The following is a 23491-nucleotide window of genomic DNA, read 5'->3' as shown; positions in this document are numbered from 1 at the left end:
TCCATGGCCAGGAAACTCCCCAGAGCTCAATCCCATTGAGAACTTGTGGTCAATCCTCAAGAGGCGGGTGAACAAACAAAAACCGACCAATTCTGACAAACTCCAAGCATTGATTAGGCAAGAGACAGCATGTGGGTAAATTGCAGGTCTTCAAAAAAAGGGTCAACACTGCAAATATTGACTCTTTGCATAAAATGAAGGTAATTGTCAATAAAAGCCTTTCACACTTATGAAATGCTTGTAATTTTACTTCAGTATAGCATAGCAACATCTGACAAAAAGGTCTAAAAACAATGAAGCAGCAAACTTTGTGAAAACCAATACTTGTGTCATTCTCAAAACTTTTGGCCATGACTGTACTTTAACCAAAACTTAGCAGTAGCAGTTAGCAATGAAAAAAGGCAAACATCAACAGTTACTATGGCAGCCTTGTAAGAGTGAGACCTCTTATTAGTCTGCAATGCACAGACCAGGGTTTCCCAAACCCAGTCCTCATGGCTCCCTAACAGTGCAGGTTTTCCAGATCACATGTGACATAATTAGGACCACCTGTGGATCTGTTACAATGTGGCAGTCAGTAATGAATAAACCTGTGCTCCAGCAAGGAGATATGGAAAACCTGCACTGTTAGGGAGCCCTGAGGACTGGGTTTGGGAAACCCTGGCATATACTGACCAGCAGGTGAAGCTGATTATAGAGACAAATGTGTTGTTTGTTTTATTCTGAATATATAGAATGCAGAGCATGACAGCTTAGTAAGAGGACTCCTAAACATAAAAAATATCCCTCATGTAATTATGCACATTGTGAAAGATAAATTATTCACATAATAAATAACATTAATCATGTTAACAAGCTAATGGTACGGTATAGCAGTCTTCTTTAAAATGTATTGTTGTGTTAATCTGAGAATCGAAAATTCTGTGCAAAATGCTAAACTCTCTACATGCCCATAATTTATTGCTATGATGGATTGGACATGTGATGTGCTTCAAGCCATTCTCTGTGTCATTTTTCCATGTTGTCAAGTAGTACTTTTCAGTACTTAAGGAGACATCAAATAGTGTACATTTAAATAAGTGAAGTAGATTCATGATTCCGTTGTATTTTTATAACATTCTGATACATCCTCTAGCTACATTGCCATAGAAACACAATGGATAATGTTGGTAGCAGAGCTTTTGCAGACTAACCTATGACTGATTATTCATACTGCTTTAGGAAAGAGGCTTCATGGTCAGTATCTGGAACATTTTTGTAACATTAGATATGACAATGTGTTTTATTTTATTGAACTTTTATTAAATTAGAAGTATTTGCGTTTTATTTTTTTATTTGTATTATTTTGTTTACATACATTTGATACATGTACATATATACTTAGATTAAGATCATATTTATTTTTAGGAAAAATATAATCCTATAATGCATTACAATACAGTAATCTGTGGCAGTTATAGGATTGATACTCTAGAAATAAAGTGTAAAATTAACTGCATTTGGCTAATTTGTCACTTTACTTTCCCCAATTTTCGCCTCCCCTTACTCAAATGAACTAGTAGACATGTGAATGAGAGGCATTTGTTCAAGCTAATTAGAGGCAGATTCATCAAGGAATGTAATTGCCAATATGTGCCGTATTTTGCATAAAATGACTGCGCATGCTCAGAAGTGAACTATACGCCAGTGAACACAAGTGCATGTAATTCATCTTCAAAACACCAAGGACACTTTCGATGGCCTATGAGTTCAAGGGCAGAATGGGGCAGAGAAGGGACGTATGCACGTAGTAAATGTACAGTAAGGGTGTGCCAGGATTGACAGCATGCACCTCTGCTCGATTCAAGCTCTGGGCAGCTTTCAGATACATAATTTTCAGCTGTATCATTTGCACCAACTACAGGGTAGGCGTAAGTGCCGATTGATAGTGATAATGGTCAGTTATGCATGCTACAACATGTGTTTGCAATGAAGAGCAATTGTAAACATGAATTTTATGTACAGAAGGCATAAAAAACATCATGATATGCATGTCATGGGGAAAAAATAAAAAGATTTTTTTAAAGTATTTTATTAATGACTAATCTGTGCATTCTGATGGGACTTTATATATACACATACATTGTGTGTATCCTGTACTGTGTTGTGTCTGAATGCATATGGCAAGTGACGTATAGGCAGAGTGTACTTAGACCCGTATTCAACTAGAAAGTTTCTTCAGATCTGCTTGAACTTGAATATGGCAGCACTTGCGTGCAGGTTCAGTTCAATTTATTAAAATTATGCTCACTTTGCATTTCTTGATGAACCAGGCCCTTATTGTTTACGTGAAGCAAGCATTCCAAAAGGTTTATTGTTCATCGCGGGAGCTAAGCAATGGATACTGTGGTTTGAAGCTTTGACATGGTTCTACATACCTGTCAACAGTCCTGATTTCCCTTGGACTGTCTTGATTTTTGTAGGTCTAAACAGCCATAAACCATTGGCAGGGGTTCATAGTTTGATCAGTTCCAGGTGTGGTTTGTCCTGATTTTTCTAATTTCGGAATGTTAGCAATGTATAGGCTTGAACTTTGTTATTAAAAAGCAAAGTGCATTTGCAAATAAAATACTCTTAATTAACTATAGTCATTAACCTGTTGTGGTCTGAAATATGGTGTACACGCTCAGCAGATTGTCACCCAATATCCGGAACACAGCTGTCAATGACAGCAAAGGGTTCCAGTGAAGTTGCTTACGGTGGCTAACCACCCAATCACTGTACATGTGTACAAGTGTTAATAGTGTCACAATCAGGAAGTTACTCAGTATAGCAAAGCCCTTAGTGCTGAAGGTGAAATATGTCTCAGCACTGGTATGTTTTTTGTAACTGAAACTAACTGTGGTTTCTATGATTCTACTACTGCTGACAACAGGGGAAGCCTGAGACAGCTTTCCTGGTTAAAAATAAATAAGTAATAATAATTTTAAAAAATAATAGTAAGAAAAATGCAAAACATATCATAAAATTAACTTTAGGCATTATAACTCTATTATGCCTTAATACTGGACATGCATATTGTATCCCCATACTCAGGAGAACTAGACCACTGATATTAAACATAACTTAATCATAACTATAAAAACCATTGGAATTTATATTTAGTGTTTGCTTATTTGCCTTTTTCCCCCCTGTATAAATCACTAAAGATAAAAAGTTTTTTATTTTACTATACTACTAAAAGACATTTGCCCCGTAGACAACAATTTGAATTTTACTAAGATACAAAAGTAGTTTAAAAAATATTTTAAGTATATCCACCACATAGCAAAACTGTGAATGTGATCTCATTACAAATGTACCCCAGTCACCTGGAGAAATCAGGTAAATCTATTGTACTAATATAAAACTATTTCAGTTCGCAAAATTATGTCCATATCTTGTATTTTTCAATGAATGCTTCCCCATTAATATTGTGTGAAAACGTATGTAATGCCCCTTTGATGTATAATTGTGGTTGATGTCTTATAAGATTTAGGTAACACAGATGGCGTGCCAGATAATGTGTAGTGGGATCTTAGGGTTTAAAAGAACAGTAACCCAACCCCTGTGGCTGGAGGTTTGGTGCACCTGGGAATTCTGAGACAGCATACGTTTAAGTACAAGTCCCATTGAGCTAATCGTGACCATGACTCTACTCAGGCACTGATGTTTTAAGATCTCATTTGACTGTAATGAGAACAGGAATTACAGAGTGAACCGACAGCCAAGTGCAAGTTTGATATCCAGAGAAAGGCTCTGAAACCCAGTTAATGCTGAGCGGCGAAGTGGAGAAAACCGCAGGGCACTAGGATCCTCTGAGACAGGACTTTGTCACGGCATGATACAGGAGAGGTACTAAGACCCAGGGAAAGCCAAGGTTGCTGGATAGTTCCAGAGTTTGGTGACAGAGACTGTTGAGAGCAGGAGCCTTAGTATGAGTGAAGACTGAGGATACATTTTGTGAAAAGAGATACATTTTTCTGCTATGCTGTTGTGAGGAAAAGTGAGGCAAGTGTCGTTGCTGAGAGACAGACTGCTGCAAAGGGCTGAAGTGTGTTACCAGCCAGAACCCTGTATCTGCAAAGATTGAAAACAAAAGCTGATACCAGTGAGTCAGAATTGAGCTGAAAACTATCTACACAACAGGAAACAGGTCTGTGTAGTCAAACTGACTGTGTATTCTCACACACTACACTGTATATCCTACATTTTAAGAGCTGTGAGATGATTTACAGGGACATTTACTTCACAAGTGGGAGTACCTCACCCAACCATCCAGTACATACCTGAGAGAGTAACTGCTATGTCTGATCGCTGTACTGAAGTTACAAGACTGCCATTATAATTGGGTGCCTCCATTATAATAAAAGTGCCTCCTGTCCGGTTCTAATGTGCACATATACAAAAGTCTGGCCAGTGAAAACATCTATGCTAATTCACTCTGCTGAGGATGGACTTCATTAAAGGGCATTCACAGACTGTGATATCATTTGCTTGTGGTATATTGTTTGAAATGAATGCTCTTTATGTTATTAGGGACTAGAACTGTATTACTTTATTCTTAGACTGTTTATGTGATGGTTATAAAAAGGTACTCAGAGTACTGTGACGCATAGCTGTAATCACATTGTTTAAGTTATAGAAGTATTAACATATAGGAATATTATTATTGCTTTTGTTATTCTGAATTATTGATTTTACTTATTGCTAATCATTCTTTAAGAAATATTTTAGCAACACATTGTTCCTGTATAATAAATCTGATGTTACTTAATACATTTAGGGGCATATTCAATCAGGTCCCAGGATCGCAGTAATGTACCAGAATGGGGCACGAAGGTAATCCGCAGCATCACAATAACTCTGATTTTCCATCGCACCCCGTAGGGTTGCAAAGGAAAATGTGAGTTATTGCGGTACAGTATTACCTTCAATAATGCACACTCCGCACGTTACCACGATCACAGAACCTAATTGAATATGCCCCTTAGTGTTTTATTCGTATTAGGAACTCAGGAGTTCTCTGTCCCACTGCTGTGCTGTGTCCAAGAGAAGAAGACTGCTAGCAAGGGCATGTGTGCCAGGCCTACCCCTGAGATACAGCTAGCAGAGAGACCTGATACTGAGAAAGAGCAAGGGAAACATACAGGGTTTGGCAGTGTGAAGGTGAGAGGTAGAATGACAATTCTAAAGTAGAGAGAGTGTCAGCCCTTGAGATCTTTGGCTTAAGCCACTGCCTTTATGTGTATTACAGTAAATAACTGTGCAGGCAAGAGGAACGATGTATTATACTGTTCATTTATTTCACCAAGAGAGATGGTCTCAAAACCATTACACTTACCAACTGTGTTTGAACAGAGCTACTCCCCCTGTGTCAGCACCTAACTAGCTACTAAACCTGCATGTACAGAAGTGCCTGTTCAGTTTAGATCTCTTAGTTCGCGTTAGATCGCCTTAATTGAGGAGTTAGTCTGACTGATCCAGAGCTAAGTGCCGAGGGCATCCACCTACACCACAAAACCAGTGAACTGGGGGCAACATGTACATTGAAATTATTTAAAATATTGTCAATTAGAATGTCAGGATATGCAAATTAGTTATTTCATTAATTAAACTATGTCAAAAATATATTTATACAGCATGTATTTATCCTTATATAACAGATGTAACTGCTGTAGCATCATTTTATTTAAAGGTTTGTGATATCAACACCTTACCATAGCGATAACTGCAGCTCCAGCTCCAGCCAATGCAACAATAAAGAGGTGGAATGTCATGTTCAGCTAAGGAGGAAAAAAAATGAAGAAGAAAATAAATAAAAAATGAATGAACGAATACAGACAACAGAGAAAAAACAATTTATACAGTGCCGTTTATCTACTGCAAAAGTAGAATTGCCAGTGTTCAGTATGCATGTGCAGAGATGACATACAAGAACATAATTCCTTTAAGTAAGTGTTTGACTATATGGAGACCACTTAAATTGTACCCATTGCCTACACAATGTGGAGGTGTTCAATTTGTAGGCTGAGCCAATATTCATAAAAAAGCAGCCTATCAATCCTAGAGAAACAAGCGGCATCACAGAGGCTCAAAGTGAAATAATAGGCTGCATTCTTGTGAATATTCATTGAGCCCACACATTCACCATGTGTTGAACTTTATATATGTAAGGGAAAATTGAACAAGATAATAAATAGAGATTACTCAGATTGAAGTAAATGTGTTTTTATCAGAACAGAAGACTAAAATATCTATTTTGGCAAATGCTATGTAATTACACAGCTTAAATTATTCTAAAAATTGATAAACACTAAAATGGTTTCCAATGAAATTCAAAGTGCCATGCACCTCAACATTATATAATAACTGCAATTGGCAAACGCTTTATGTTTTCATTATTTATCATAACATCATTTTACTTTTCAGTCTACTTTAATGTACAATTTCCAATAAATTAACAATGATCTAATATATATAAGCCTAGCGGCGTGTGTTAGTGTGTGTGTGTGTGTGTGTGTGTGTGTGTGTGGAAAAAACTATTTTCTCAGAAAGGGCTCATCCAATTGACCTGAAATTTGGTATACTGACATTATTTGACAAAAAAATTATAATAGTGAAGTAAGTTAACTTCCATTATCCTCCTTTCCCCCCGTGGGAGGGGTAGTAAAGGCTAAATTTACGAGTTGAGGGCTCAAACTCTTGACTCCTTCCGGAATGCCAAGGCACAGATTAAGATTGAAAGTTGGAAGCATTATTAAGCTATTGAGAAATCTGAATGTTAAGAGAGGACTGTGCAATGGCACTCGATTAGTAGTGACAGCACTGAAAACGAATGTGATACAAGCAGAAGTTTTGACTTGGTTTGCTGAAGGAGAGAAGGTGATGATACCTCGGATTGACTTATGTCCATCCGAAACAGGACTGCCGTTTAAACTAAGACGGCGGCAGTTCCCTTTGAAGGCGGCATTTGCTATGACCATTAACAAGTCACAGGGTCAAACACTTGACCGTGTGGGTATTTATTTTCCAGAGCCTGTCTTTGGTTATGGACTATTGTATGTCGCATTTTCACGAGTACAGAGAAGCAGTGATGTGAAAGTGCAGGTTATGAATACTGCCCTTCAAGGAAGACTGATTGAGCACAGCGATAAGGTGTTTAGCAGAAACATTGTGTGTCGAGAGGTTTTAGAACAGTAAGACGATGAAGATTAAGGATGTGGCGATGAAGATGATGGATGAGGTGATGGAGAAGAATGATGAGGTGGTGACATGTGGACAAAACCACGTTAAAAATGGCGCTTACGTCGGGAAGTAACGCTCTTCCCCTGAGGAGGCCTGGCCTAGCCCCAAATGCATGACAAGAACCTTTTTAACACCTTAAGTAGCTTGATTTGACTAGAATGCATGAGTATCATGCACGGGTTAACTTGTACATACATACGAAACTAAAGGTGATATCTATTTAGGCACATATTATGTCCTTTTTATATGTGCCCATAACAAAAATCACCTTATATGTTCATTCTGTGATCATGATCCTTTTTTCTACATTTATTTTCCATCTATTCTCCATCTATGCTCATGTTCTTTGCGGACTTACTGCATTTAAACGTGTTGTAAAATAAGTTCTTAATTTCAACTGACATATCTAGTCAACTTTATTTGTTAAAATCTAACTCAATTCTGCAAGGTTGCACTGAATAACAGATATACAATACAGTTCTTTAGTGTGGAGATGTCATAAAATGTAATTTGAAGAGCACTCAACCAAGACGGAACACTGCCAGTATAGTAATATTATAGTGAAAAGATGTCGTTTACTCTCAACTGATGCTATAAATGAGATTTATTTCCTAACATATCCAACCAATCAGTAATTAGCTTTGAATGGTATTGTTTAAGGTTTACTAGCTTTGAATGGATTTCGTATAATCAAATTACAATAATCCCTCGGGGCTCGATCATAGGGGCTTCAGCCCCTTGCTGAACAGATTAGAGCTAAGTGACATTAAGGGGGGAATTCAATTGGCCGCATTAAGGGTAAAAGTAACGCGGCCTGCGCATTATTACCACTATTACAGTAATAATGCGCTTTATTACCACTATTACGGTAATAATGTGCTTTATTACCGTTATTACAGTATTTTTAAAGCCGCCTTTTTGCTCACGGCCCCCTGAGATGTGAGCAGAAAGCCGGGTTAAAACTACCGTAATAACAGTAATAGTTTTAATGCCGCGCTAATTTGGGGGGAATTGAAATCCCCCCTATAAGAGTTGGACCCCACGCTGCAAGATTCCCCTGTATAGTGTCACCAGTCCAGCCTAGAGCTGGTAGTGGTATTTTGCGGTTATCAGTAGCATAGATCCTGCTCCAGCCCTTCAGCAGCCGCAACAGACATGGCTCCTGACCAGCCCATATATAGCTGCGTCCAGGTCATCCTTTTGCTGGTCCCGCCTCGCTTAGCGTAAGGAGGCGCAAGTGTCAGATACAAGGAGCTCTGCATATGGACGTAGGTGTGCCCATCTGTTGGTATAAATGTTCAGTACAAACAGACATATGCCCAAATATGCACCAATCCCTATATCTTTTTATTTTTAGGTTTCATTTATTAACTGTGGAGTTTATCTGAGAAGGAGATCTGGGGAACATCTGGAGTGATCTCCTTAAAAAGGTGAGCACCATATATTAATCAATCTCTATAGTTACTGCTTTTACTAATGTTACACACTATGGGCCTGATTCATGTTTGGACATAAGTCAGTTTGCTTGTCGTATCGTGCTTGAAATAGCTCTGAGTATGCTCAGAAATGGACCATACCCCAATGAAAGAACCTGCATGCAATTCATGACTGAGCACAAATCATGCTTACGACTGCTTACAACTTGAGAGGTGGAACGGGGGGGAAAAGGGGCGCACGAACGTAGGTCATGTACAGTGAGGGTCAGATGTTGCCAATTTAAGCCCTGTGTTTCTCATAAGTATATAAATAAATGGTGATGATGAAGCATCATCATCCGTTTCAACCGTTACAACAGCTACAGGGCAGGTGTAAGTGCTGACAGAGAGTGAAGACTGACATGGCACACTCCTTGTATTATAAGCTACACGTATGCATATCACTAGCTAGCACAGCTAGCAACTTTTGTATTGCACCTACAGTACACAGTAAAATTAATATTTACTAACACTTTCTAACTGAATTATACTAATGTTTTCATGCCTTGGTTTAATTATACTTGCTGTTGTCATTCAGCACGTTTGCCTTAGCGAGGAAAGACTTGTGTGTAAGTTAGATGTAGGAGGGACTATATAACTCACGTCAGTAGATTCACACATCCGGAGGAAGGTCTCTGACGGCGTACACAATTTCTTTTCTTCTCCAATAGTTACAATACCTGCAATAAATCAGACATTTGAAATAAGTGTAAGACTTAGCTACAAAATGTGTTATTTCATATTGAAATACTTCACAAGTGTTACAAACACCTATGAGGCAACATCTAATTTGCAACTTTAAGTTCACTAGATATCAGATCAATAATATACATTTGAGAAAAAACAACAACATTTAATAGTGTTAAGAACAAATGGACATGATGTATCACACTTATTCCCTACCAGGGAATGCACATGTTATAAGTGCAACACATTTCATCCTCACCTGCTGTGATACATTATATTGCTTTCCTTTATAAATATATATCCTATACATATATGGAAACATCTAAAAGGAGTTAGAATAAAGTTCATTAGAACTTCTGACCAGAAGACTACAGGAGACAAACATTATAAAAAATAAATACCTTTATTATATTATTCAGGGACACAGGCTTATGGCATCAGCAAATACATAAGTGTGTATATTAGACTTGGCACCTGATATGGCTTAATGTTACATACTTGTCAGCAGATATGGTTTGATTAGGTGTATAAAGCACAAGGAATTCCTCAGCACATTATACTAGGTATCAAATATGGTTTAGCTTTGAATATTTGTAGAGGGTACATTTTGTTTGAAGCCTTCTCCAGCTTCACCACATTTTTATTTGCTATGGCCTTGTTGCATCCTTGTCACTGACATACATCTTGCTAGTGCAATATCACTGGGGAAAACGGCAAGACACTCGATATATTACTAAATATTTTACAGGCCATTATTGCCGAGTATATTATATTTTGTTGGGCGATATTATTGTCTAGTCAATCCTGTTTTTATACAACAGACTACACTAATTATCACAGCACAGAAAAGATTGCAGTTTAACAAAAGATTGTGTAAATGCAACTGTGGAATGATGACGTGGTAATTCGGCCCATTTACCCATACCTGATCCCCTGAACAAGCATTGCCAGTCCTCTAATGAACAGAGTGGTAGCTGTAAGTCAGGGTAAGACTAACTTGTGCAGTTTACCATCATGTTTCACAAATGTAAAAATAGAACATATGTTTCACAGAGCATACTTTTTTTTTGCACAATTAGAAGAATATAGTTAAGGTGGCCCCACATGCTGTGACATTGTTGGAGATACTGGGCATTTGACCCCAAATGACTGCTTGTGAGAACCAGATCAACATTGGGCACCTTGGAAGCATGTAATTTCACTACTTGTGTGCAAGCACAAATTAGAGAGCAATCCTGGTGTTTAGAGCTTATGCCAAGTGGCAGGACCTACTGTCCTGCCTCAATTTGCTACGTATCAGTGTAAAGAACTACCAGTAATTTGAAATCAAAAAAAGAAAAATGTCACATACCAAACTGACGAAGATCCAAACAAAAGTTAGCTTCGCCAACTAAAGTTGCATTCCGGCAAACAGTCCAAACATTGAAGTACATGTAGACCGGTAGGGAGGTGAAAGCTGTGACTCCAAGCCAGGCTAACATGAAGAGGTATGTCAGCATAATAAACTAAAAAACAGAAACAAATGAATACCCATTTTATCTAAAGCAATAACAAAACTTACATTGTTACATTTGCTTCACAATGTTTTCAATTTAAGGAAATATATTTTATACATTTAAAAGGACCTCTAAACATAAAATACAAGTTACCTTAAACGTAAAAGCAACTAATAGCATTGATAAATATATATAAGTCTAAGTCCCCATGCCTTGACAGACTGTTTTTGTGCTTCAATGAACCTACATACAGGAAGTCCGTTATGCATAGCAAAACTTCCCTCATAACCATGATCACAACTTTATCTCAAATATATTCTGTTCTGAAAGTTTTCTGGAACATTTACATATATATTAATAGAAGATACTAAAATGTATTTATATAAAGTAAGTTTCATTTGAGATTAGCGTTCCTTATAAATAAATACATTCAGTATAAAACATGCAGGCCACTTTTTTAAATATATTGCTTGTGGGGAAATAAATATATATATATATATATATATATATATATATATATATATATATATATATATATATATTCAGAATGATTTGGACATAGAAAAAGAGGCACTGTAAGAAATTGCAGTTGAGCAGCCATCACACAGAAAGGTTTCTGTCTGTTATTAGAGGAGCTATTTTTCATTGAATAGATCACTGCAGGGTATTAAATGACTACAGGTTTGGCACAGATGCTATCCTTAGAAAGCTTAGACTTTTCTAGCAACCAATAATGCTGGTTTACCCATTACCACATGAATCCTGCTGACTTATTATAGCAATAGTGACAGCCTTTTATTTAGTGTATATATTTCTAATATGGTGGCCTCTTTGATCATTACTGATACCATGGGTTCTTATATACTGCAATAGATTATAGAGGTTAATGTTCGGCAATTAATGAAGCTACACTGAGAGAAAGCACACAAACATCTAATTGCTACTAGCTTTTTATTCATCCGGAATGCACAGCAAAACACCTTGGTTGTGCACTGGTGCATCTCCATGGTCTGCCTAACGCACAAGGTGGTGCACAAAGAGGTGCACTCCTCCTATCCATACTCGGGAGCAGCCTCTGCAAAGTGAACATGTGATCCAGTGTGCAGAGAGGCGGAATACCTCGGGGAGGTGAAACGTACATGTCACATAAAAGTCTGACCTCATACCACTTTATTACCAACCCTTTCTCTCAAACTGTACTGTTTTAGCCTTATTTATGGCTAAAATAAATAACGAGAGTGAAGCAACATTTTACAATGCTTGGTGTTCACCTAGAAATTCATTCCTCCACACACAGTGTACTGTAAAAATGGAATAAATAGTGAAAAAATGGGCAGTGTCCACCATATCCTCAACCAGTCCCTGCGAGCTCAGCAGCCTATGCACCCTGCCAAAATTGTAGATGCATTTACACAGAGGCACACAGTGAGTATTTGCACTGCTGAGCAGGCTTTTTTGGCTTGACCTTCGTTAATTTTATTATCGACGTCACTGTTTGTTACCCTGTACCTTTGACTCTGCGGCTATATAATGGTGCAGTAAGCGATAAGAGAAAGAATAAGTAATTTACTTAAACATGCCTCGATCTATATGTGCTGGTTGGCAAGCTTGTGAACAGATCATTTATTATCATACAGTATGTACTCCAAATACAATCTACAAGGATGCTTACTTTATTTCCTGCATTCCATCTGTGCTCTTGTTAATCTTGCTAATTAGAATCTGCTGCCTATTCACTGACAGTTCTTGGCACCAATTATAGCATTAATGAAATCCTTCACACTTTATTTATGAAGAATGCCTTACATTGGATTAGCTTTTATGACACTTTATACTGCAATGGCAAGTGAAGATAAACCCTATATGCTGGGTTGAATTGAATTGAAAGCGTATGAAATCATTCAACATTTCTTTCTTAAGTATTATTAAAATCATTATGTCATTGGGAGCATAAGCTTGCTGCAATTTTATTCATGTTATCTTGTTCCATCCTCACCATCACACTATAGACATAGATAAGATGAAGAAGCTACACCCAACTAAGAGTTCACATTTGGTAAATGGAGCAATCATACCACCCTATGTGCATCTACATGACCAAAGCAAACAACACATTTTGCTCAGCTGGAGCAAGAGGCCACCATCATCAACCGGGCAACTGGCAATTGTGTCTATTGGTGCCGTGGCCGACAGAGTACAGTTGCCCATAACTACACACATTTTAACAAATGTTTGGGAACCTAGACAACCCATTAGTTCTCACATGCGGAGCATCTGACAGTGTCAAACATCTTTGATGATTAGTCAATTTAAAGTAAATAATAACGTGTGTGTTGATGAAGGGTGTAATATTAATAATGTTTCCAAAAAATGGTATATGTATTACATTGCTTTGAAGTGTGTTTTTTTTTGTGTGTTTGGCTTAATGTAAGAGCAGGATAGCTCTAACATTACATGAACATCCAAAAATTATCCATGGGTCTTCATTTAACTTTTAGGCCTCTGTTATTATTTATAAATGTAAATAGTAGGATAGCCACATACCCATGCGCTCACACATCTTCCACAATTTGTAATTTTGAAATCCCCATACAGATCCTTAATGGCACCGGTTGTAAAGAATCCTTCTACCATCAGCAAAATACCATAGACAAAGAAGGCAGCTGCTATGCCATATATGACATACTTGAAGATATCAATCCTAAGGGGACAAAAAGGGTCAGTTATTCAATTTATACATTTCTTTATGGTAAGTTAAAAAAAAAAAATAAACATTACTGCATATAAAACCAATCCAAACATTAATACATACCACTGCACAGCATATATTTATACTGGAAAAACATTTTAGAAAAGATATTGCAGTAAATTAAGTGATATTCATAAAAGAGACTAAAATTGTTAGTAGGATGTAAGGTTGTTTTTTAATGCAAATAATAATGTTTGCTACTTATAGCTGGTCACCCTCTGTCATTAAGAAAACACCAGTGACACTGTGGGGGGTATTCATTGGCCGCAATATTTTTATTTTCCTGCCACGTTAAAAATAAAAATTACCCGCGGGATTTCAACTGCTATAGCGACCGTTTTTAGCTAACGCAGCATGAAAACTCGTGCAATTCAATTGAAAAAGAGGGAACGCTGCCCCCAAACGTTAATCATTGTGTTCGCGAGTTTGTAGGGGAGTTTTAATGCGGTCATGTATAACACATAAAAAAGGATTGGCATACATTTTCATACATGTTATTGCATTACACAACCATTCTAGTTGAGAATATATACATTACAGTACTTTCTTTAGCATATTTTTTTATTTAACTATTTTTTACTATAGAATCATCTATACCATGTCAAAACACATTAGTACAAACATATTTGTACCAAAAACATACATAAATATATTTAATTAGTGATTTTTATTTCATTATTTTTTAACAAGAAAATCAACATTTACATTAGTGATAAACATAGTTTATCTTTATTTTCTCATTATTACATGATTTCTAATAGTTTTCAGAGGTTTTTATTTTTATCACACCCCAAAGAGTTGCGAGATAAAACAGCATATTGGTCTGTTTAGCGCCCCGCGTTAAAAAACAATTGAATTGCTTTTAACGCGGCTGCCTCTCGCACACCCTATACTTTCAATAGACCGTCTACTGGAGCGCGAGAGACCCGTTTGATGAAAAAAAAAACGGAGCGTTAAAAATGGACTTGAATTGCTGGTAAAGTTAACCCGCTCGAAAATGATAAAAAAAACAACGTTAAAATGACTTAATCTTAAAAAAAATATTGCTGTCAATTTAATACCCCCCCCCTGTGTGTCATGATCACGCTTGACGCATGTGGTAATCATGGCAGTATGGGAGCAGGCAATGTCAATGAATAGAGTGGTTTCTCCCACTGCATTTACTTGCAGTGAACATATGATAATGTTGCATGCAGCATCCAAAAGACGTTGCTTTGCCACTGTAGTTCTACGGACAAAGCTAGATCACTGTAGTGAGCTATATATTATGGGGGGCAGTTATGAAAACTGTTCTATAGGCTACTGCGTAGAAGAGATGGTATTGCCATAGTCACCATTCACATGTTTACTTTTTTCTAAACGGTAGAATAATACCAGTTCAAATCTGATTTGCGGTTAGCTGAAGAACAGTTTGCATAACTGGTCCCCTATTGGTTTGTGTGCATATCTAAAATGGGATACCGCATAAACATTAGGAGGAGAAAGGTACAGTAAATATAAAGCAAAAAGATAAAAACAAAATGTAATTCTATAGTGTGTTTGGGATACAGAACAACCACATGTGCAAAAGACATACAGTGCAGTATTGTATGATTATTATTATTAATATGTAAATACCAGAGCAAACAATGTAATAGACAGAACTTCCACATGCCTATGGCTTGCACCATGGTAAATGTAGATAATGCTCTCAATAGGTGACTAATACACTTGAGACATACATCTATATTTCCCCTGTTTTCTATGCTGCTATCATGTTGTTTCTTTTATGCTTCACTGATAATGTTTCAAATTTCTTTACAGTAGTTCACGGTGATTGAAACTGGAAGATGTTGGTGGTGTTCATTGTCAATGTATATAATCATTCCATTACAATAGCAGTAGCTGCTGGCAGTTTTGGTTATAGCTGCAGTATGCATCAATATGTGTATTGCAGTCCTTCTATTCCAGTAGTGGTGCCAGGAAACTGCTATTAACACAGTAAGCAGTGTATGTGAGCGAAACACCAACACTAATACGCCTATTTGTAAATGTGTATTTCTATAGCAGCTTCTGGTTTCCCAGGTGACACATAATAAGGACTGCGGCATTTCGTAGCTCACAAGGACCATCTGCAGGATGATAATATACTGAATTTACTGTATATGGTACAATATCATCAGCCATAAAATGTAACAATGTAATGCATCATACATTTATAACATATAAACAAAAAAGAGCGCCTATGTGTAAAATAAATACAGTACTGTGATTATCAAATTATAGCATGACGGGACAATGTTTACATACTATACTCCTCATATTGTGATTATTTGTTAGACAAATTAAAGTGTCACAGGGAAATAAGTACAGTCAGTGGTCGAAGTGGAAATGTAGAAGTGGAGGTATAGAAAATGTAAGTGCATGGAATTAGATAGCTTTACAATGAAATCAGTGGGAGAAGTGGCTGTATGACATAACACCATATACCAGCCCACTTCTACCACTGCATACAGTACAGTACTGAATATGTGGATAATCAGTATTGCACTCTTAAATGCACATTCACGTTATAGCTGTCTGCTAAGAAACAATTTACAGATACAAAAATGGACACCAATACTGCTCAAGCATAGGCATCGCATTGAATTTCACTGACAGCCAATCAGGTGTCCATGCTTTTTATTGTATTTGATCTAATCACATGATGGAATTCCCTAATCAAATGACAAAAATGTTGCCTGCTATATAAACAATTGGAAGCAGACATGGTGTGCTTTGTACTATCTCACAACGTAAGCATAAAATAAACTTGGGGCTAGATTTACTAAGCTGTGGGTTTGAAAAAGTGGGGATGTTGCCTATAGCAACCAATCAGATTCTAGCTTTCATTTATTTAGTACCTTCTACAAAATGATAGCTAGAATCTGATTGGTTGCTATAGGCAACATCCCCACTTTTTCAAACCCGCAGCTTAGTAAATCTAGCCCTTGATGTTAAACAATGAAAACACAACATTGACACTGTGGTCCGCAATTTGACCACCAAATAACTCTGAGTTATTTGGTGGTCAAATTACGGACCACATTTTGGTGAACTTAAAGACACATACTTTCCTATGTGATTATCAACATACTTTAAATATTTTGAATGCACCAAATTAAGTTAAAATTCATGTGGGGTAATTGTCAGCACCTGGACTATTTTCCCATTTATCTCATCTGTCGGCAGATCCAATGTGCTACCTTCTAGTGTTCCTTCTAAGCTGAGTGTTCTGGAGAAGAAATAGTTAAAAGCTTAACCCAATGAGAACTCCACACTGTTCTGCTGCTCTGAGATTCTGCTCCTTACTGCAACTTTATATAATTAATATTTGTCTTACTTCTATGTATACAACAAATAAACAACAAAAATAAAGTCAGAACTTTAAGTTCTATAAATAATTGATGCATATATACACCTACATTACAATAACACGGCACAAATCTGCAACACTATATAAACACTTGGGACAATTGTGAGCAAGGGCCAATTTAGGAAGGACAAATTTACAATATATACTTGTATTGTATTATTGGCTTATGCAAAGATCAGAATAGTTGACATGAATATATTTTCCCAATCATCAGTCTTTTGTTCCTGCAATAACTAAGATCAAGCTCTCATTAATAGGGAATTAAGGCTGAGCGGTTATTTTGGCCATAATTAATCTGGTATATTATTGTGATATTAACTCTATTGCCTAATGTTTTTGGTATACCTAAAATCAGACAGTGACAAATAGCAATGGCACAAGCTTGGAACTGTGCATCTAGGCCACGTTTAAGTCAGAAATACAAGTAGATGGAGCTCTACAGGTATATATAAATTAGGAACAATGGCTGTACCATCTCTGAAATGGGCTTTGGTATAACAGTGTAGTGCATTACATTTCTTGGCAGCCACGTTACATGCTAGATTGTGTAGACTTGTCTATTGGCCATCACTGTATACCAATGGGGCTTAAAAAGCTAAGGTTTTAACGCTATCATTTGCAGACTTCCTAGCTTAGACTGACCCGTACTGTCCCCCATTCCCTTTCAGTTGCAACAGCCCCAAACCTTTTAGAATTTACTATTGCATTTTGTAAAGAGGATGGAAAAATATATTAAGATATCCAAATACCAATGGTTGACAAAGTAATGTTAAGAAGAAAATACCACAAAAAAGTGTAGCTGCAATAGATCATGGTGATAAGTTATGAGAAATGCTGGGACGGCATAGTGAGAGATCATTTATTTGAATTACCACTGAGGAGAAAGGTCTCTCAAGATGCAAATGGTTTATCTTTTCAGAATAAAAACAACTGATAATCTGGGTTCACATCTTATTCAGTAGGAAAACTAGAAAATAAGTCACATGGGTGACTACACAGCTGTGAACAAACATCTTATCATGTGGGACAAAGCATTGTTTTTCAATGCGAAGGAAAAGGAGTCTGGTTCTGTTGGCAGCAATAGTTAGCCAGCAGTGTGAAGGAGAAATGATGCAGGTGTTATAATACTGTAGTACTCAAGCAGTATTTCTTCCTACACAGGTTTATATACAGAAAAAAGTGCAGTTTAGCAGTCGTTAAAGGCTATTTTCTATATTGGGGGTCACTTGATGCTATTGCTACAACCATATTATCTATACCTCCTACAATAACACTTGCATAATTGGGACAAAATAAGCCCCACCCCAGTCCACCCAGAAATGCCCACTTTTAATGATTTACAATCCTGTGTACCCTATACTTTAATTAATAGAACGTATGTATCTTGGTCATTAACTGAGACAAAATGAATGAATGCTTCAAGATGTTTTCTTAGACATTCAGATATCAGGGCATATACTGACTCTATTATGCTACCTAGACTCTGAGATGCTCATGCCAGGGTATTGGGCATCCTTTTAAAAACTGATGAGGTCTTGACTGCAGTGGGCTCTTCTTCTATAAATAAGGTGCCAGGGATGGATGGGATCCCGATAGAAGTTAGTCTCTGGCTTTTTGACTAGCTTTCATGCTGCATTTGAAGTGGGCTCCATATTGCCCTCTATATATTCTTCTGAAGTGTAATAATGCCTTTTATATCTAGGCCCTTATAGTGGTCTTTCCCATAAAGACTAATATATCATTAACCAATTAGAAAAAACCTTCTAAAATTTTGGTCACTCGCTTGATGTTTGAGAGCCTTTTCATACTATCATACAAGAAATCAGAAGTAGAGATGCTCGAATTCCAGCTCATTTGAAGTTTTATTGAATTTGGTGGTCACACTACCCTCAAACTTGCAGTTCACTGTTCATATTGATGCCTGTTAAATATGTGAAGAAAACTATAAAATGTTGCCAATTCGAATTTAAATGGCATTTTTTAATTTACTATGTTCAAGTTTGACGGTTGCGTTTTTAAAAATACTATAGACTGGGGGCGTGGCCTAAACACCATTTTGACCAGAGCTTCAGGTACCAGGACCCCTAAAACCACACCTTTTGGGGCTGGTAGACACTAATAACCTACTTATCCTGCTGCAGGAGCTAATCTTGCATTGGGAGGATCGCTCCTTTTTGTGACCCGAGCAGCCCCTGAACTCCCTTAAGCCAGTTCCCATCTGCCGCCCGACCGAGTGTGCCTCATGCTTACTCAAACATCCCACACCCAATGAGACCCCTGGACATCCCCTCCGGCCTAGACTTACCTTCCGCCGGCTACTGTGTCATCCTGCCTCTACTTCGGTCCGGACAGTGGACTGCGGGTCGACCACTTCTGGTCGGAGTCCGGCAAAGTTTGGGCTTCGGTGATGCCGCATAGTTCCCCCAGCTGTGGTCACATCCAAAATTGCTGAGTGACTGTGTGAGCCTGTGTGTGTGCGGACGTTCGCTTCTCTTGCTCCCCACTCACTAGACTGCCGGACTGCAGGCTGCTCTGGACGTCCTGGGATAAAGACCAAAGGCTGTCTTGTGTATGCCTGGTAGAACCCACCCGGATTACAGCAGAGCTGTGGGGAGGGAATGAAGCAAAGTTGTAGACAATAACAAAGTACCTGCCATAGCACCTTCCTATTTGACTGCTTATAAACAGTGTGCGGTATTACCATCCCCAGCTGCAGAAATCTGGGCACAAATTTCCTATGACAGACGAGACGAGATGTAAACCACTTTTACGTTCATGCCAGTAGGTTCCTATACTGCATCAGCTGTCCACCGCCTGTATATCGCCTCAGACCTGCTGACCTGATGATGTCTGTCTGATTGCTCTTTTACTGGAAAATACTCTAACCTAAATGCTGCTCATGCCATAACATCTAGCACCAGACCTACCTACGAGGATATCTGTTACAGAAAAGGTGCCCGTTGAATATAACCAGTGTAATCTAAGCTACCTGGGCACCATGGCTCCTCCTAAGAAAGTGAAAACCTGACAAACTTATTCTTCCAGAGAATTTCTTCACATCCTGGATATACCAGGGGTAGTGCCGCTAAATACTGTTATCTAGAACTAAAATAGGATACATTATAATAAAGCATAGCGAGGCGAAAGTCGACGCACATTTCGCATACTCACTTTAACAAGACTAACCGATGAGAACCAATGGCAGTGCTTTTAAAGGAAAGAGACAACCCCTATGATTACATCACAATTGTTCAGCCAATCAGATATCCTGAATATCGAAGAATACCACTGAGGATTGACAGCTATTTGGACCTATCCTGAAGTGCAGAGTGAAAGTCCCACCTAGCCAAAAATAACTGATTAACAAAACAGGTTAGTATAGCGAATATATATTACATGGAATTACAGGTAAATCTAATATCTCTAATGAATTGGTCCAAAAAAATAAATGGACCCCCTTGGTAATAAATAAATGGACCCCCTTGGTGATAAATTTAATAGAAAGTGAAAACCTGACAAACTTATTCCTCCAGTGAACTTCTTCGGCACTGGCTCTGCTGCATCTTCAGCTGCCACTGCTACAAGCTTTGTTGCGGTCAGTACGTCAAACTTCCCAAACTTCTCCACCTAGAACACATCCAGAACTTTCTGATGTTCCAGTTGACACACAGGCCATGGAAATGGACGGCCCTGTTACTTTGAGGTCCATTCAGTCTCTGTTACAAGTGCTTAAAAAAGGCTTCACCTCTGAACTCAGGGCATCGATCAAAGAAATCAAAGCTGATGTCACCCTTTTGGGAACTAGAACGGATCAACTTGAACATAAGTTGGAGGAACTTGTGGCTTTCCACAATAATTTGATATCTGCTCATGACCTTCTGCAGGAAGAAGTTGCTGGGAACAAGGACAAAATGGTGGATCTTGAAGACAGGTCACGACTCAACAACATCAAAATTCCAGGTATCCCTGACTCTGTTGCTAACTCTGACCTCTATGAATACGCCACAGACTTATTCCATAAGCTATTACCAACGGCTTCGAATATTGATCTTCTCATGACTCGTATTCACCGTCTCCCTAAATCTCAGAATGCCCCGGATTCTGCACCCAAAGATACTTTACTACAGGTGCACTTCTACAGAATTAAAGAACAGATTCTGCAAGCTTCTTTGCCCTCTTATCCTACTCGGGATGGACTTGGGAGACCTACAACTATACCCGGATTTGTCTGCAGCTACTCTGGCCAAGCACAGGTCGTTTCACCAGATAACGGCGGCCTTACGATCGGCAAACATTCAATATCGCAGGGGCTTCACGACAAAACTGCTAGTCCACAGAAATGGTAGCTTTGTGTCCTTCCCATCTCCTCACAAGGCCACGGCGATGCTGAACGATTGGAATGAACAAATACAAGATCCAACTCCTACTTCCAAACCAAGCCGATTTGACAAGGAATGGTCTACAAGATACGCGTAAGACTGCTGCCGCTCATTTCACTGTGTGGAGCGGATATGTCTTACACTGACTCATATCAGTATTGACACAAACTCTGTATCCTTTAAATTTGTTTTCCCCCAAGGTGAATTAGCTGGAGTACCCCTGCACCATGCTACATTATCTCTGTTCCCCAATATGTAGGTACCCCATGCTCCGATCTTTTATTTGACTGTTATGGTTTGATATAGACTGATTCTTGTTTAATGTGTTCAGAGGTTCAACTGTTATGTTAGTAATAATGTATACCGCACTTATGCGTTTCATCATTAGATTTCGTATTACTCTATATCTATGGTACAGAATTGTTAAATGATATGCAAGTATATTTAACAGTATATTTAATGGCTTTGTTTATAATAGTTTGTTTAGAATATATTATGTTAGAGTGCCCATAGTCCAAACGCACCCCCACATACATACATTCTTTCTGCCACTTCTTTCTTTTGCTCAGTGGCATAAACATTAGCTCCCGTATGGGTACTATTTCAGTTCTTTTCTGTCCGTCTGCTCCCACTGTTCCTCCCCTGTCTTTCCCTTCTTTCCCTAATTTGTTGGTGACTTGACTGTTTCAGACGTCGACCGCCAGGACTAATTTTTCAGGCATGAGATCTCAACAAGGTTATGATCAGGGATAATGGTTAAATTCTTATCTATAAATGCAAAGGGTCTGAACTCCCCTAACAAGCGGAGAATTGCTCTCAAGAGCTTTGCGGCCCAAAACGCAGATATTGTAGCTATGGAGGACACCCACTTCTCCTTATATTCCCCACTCAATTTCACAATCTTAAATACCCAACCTGCTACTCAACCTCTGGCCCATTTAAGCCTAATGGAGTAGCCATTTTGATTGGTGCTAATTGCAAATCACTGATAAAAATGGCAGATACCTAATACTGGTGGGAAAAATAGGGTGCCAGTTTTTTACTAATCTCTCTGTATGCCCCGAATACCTGTCAACTCCCCTTTCTTAGGAAACAATTTCCAGGCCATTCACAATGTAAAACGAGGAACGTTAATGTGTATGGGCGACTTTAATCTAGCGCCAGATTGCAAGTTATATCGCTCCTCTGACTCCTCCAAACAGTCTAAGGCTTCCTTTGTTTCTATATCCGCTGCCTTCTCTTAACTCATAGCAAAATATGATCTGTATGATGTGTGGCGAGCTTATCACTCAGGAGAGAATGTGTCATTCTGAAATTTTGTAATGTTGATTACCTCTAAATATGTCTCCTCCCTTCTCCCCCATCCCTCCCACCTTGCCCCCTTCTCCACCCCACCTCATCTATTTCTGGATTATGTTTTTTCTTCTGTACAGTATCTTTTTATATGTTAACAATGTAAATGTACCCATATCTGATGCAATTGACTGTAACCACAATACATTGTTATGTTTCATTTGCTTTATTTTATAAATACAATAAAAATATTTAAGTTTAAAAAAAAAATACTATATACTATAACCCTCCATGTTCAAAATGACTTAAAATTGTCGAACCTGTTTAAAATTTTGCTCAAGTTTTTAGCTTACTATAATGTTCACTTCAATGTTTGTAACTCTAGACTTTGTCAAACAATTTCAACCGTCACATAAGTTCAAACAAGCTTTAGGATCTGAAAATCAATTACATGAATCCAAGGCATATATTGGCTAACATTTAAGTTCCCCACAATAACTATGAGTTTGGGTAGCACTATCCCTGGATGTGGCGAAGACCTTTGACTCTGTAGAGTCATGGAGAGTTTTGGTTTTAGAAAATGTTTTGGGTAAAGCTTTTATACAATCATTCCATGGCTAAAGTATTTGCGACCCATTTTCCTCCTTGACTTTCAAATTACATTGAGGTACAAGACAGTAATGTCCCTCTTTGCCTTGTTGTAGAGCCACTGGCTTCTATCATTCACAGATCAGGCCCCACACTGAAAAGAT

At 38.0% G+C, this 23491-nt stretch overlaps 1 protein-coding gene across 1 annotated transcript in view; it reads right to left on the bottom strand.

The window, feature by feature from the left end:
* Positions 1-23491, bottom strand: part of GPM6A (glycoprotein M6A) — a 133458-nt gene that overhangs the window by 4969 nt on the left and 104998 nt on the right. Inside the window, exons 3-6 of the mRNA XM_075197577.1 lie at positions 13469-13625; positions 10780-10933; positions 9345-9421; positions 5739-5804 (exon numbers count right to left, since the gene is read on the bottom strand). Coding sequence (XP_075053678.1) covers positions 5739-5804; positions 9345-9421; positions 10780-10933; positions 13469-13625 — 454 coding nt within the window. The remainder of the gene's footprint in view (positions 1-5738; positions 5805-9344; positions 9422-10779; positions 10934-13468; positions 13626-23491) is intronic.

This window comes from Mixophyes fleayi, chromosome 1 (assembly GCF_038048845.1).
Source record: "Mixophyes fleayi isolate aMixFle1 chromosome 1, aMixFle1.hap1, whole genome shotgun sequence".
NCBI lineage: Eukaryota > Metazoa > Chordata > Amphibia > Anura > Limnodynastidae > Mixophyes > Mixophyes fleayi.
This window is presented reverse-complemented; position numbering and strand designations above follow the sequence as displayed.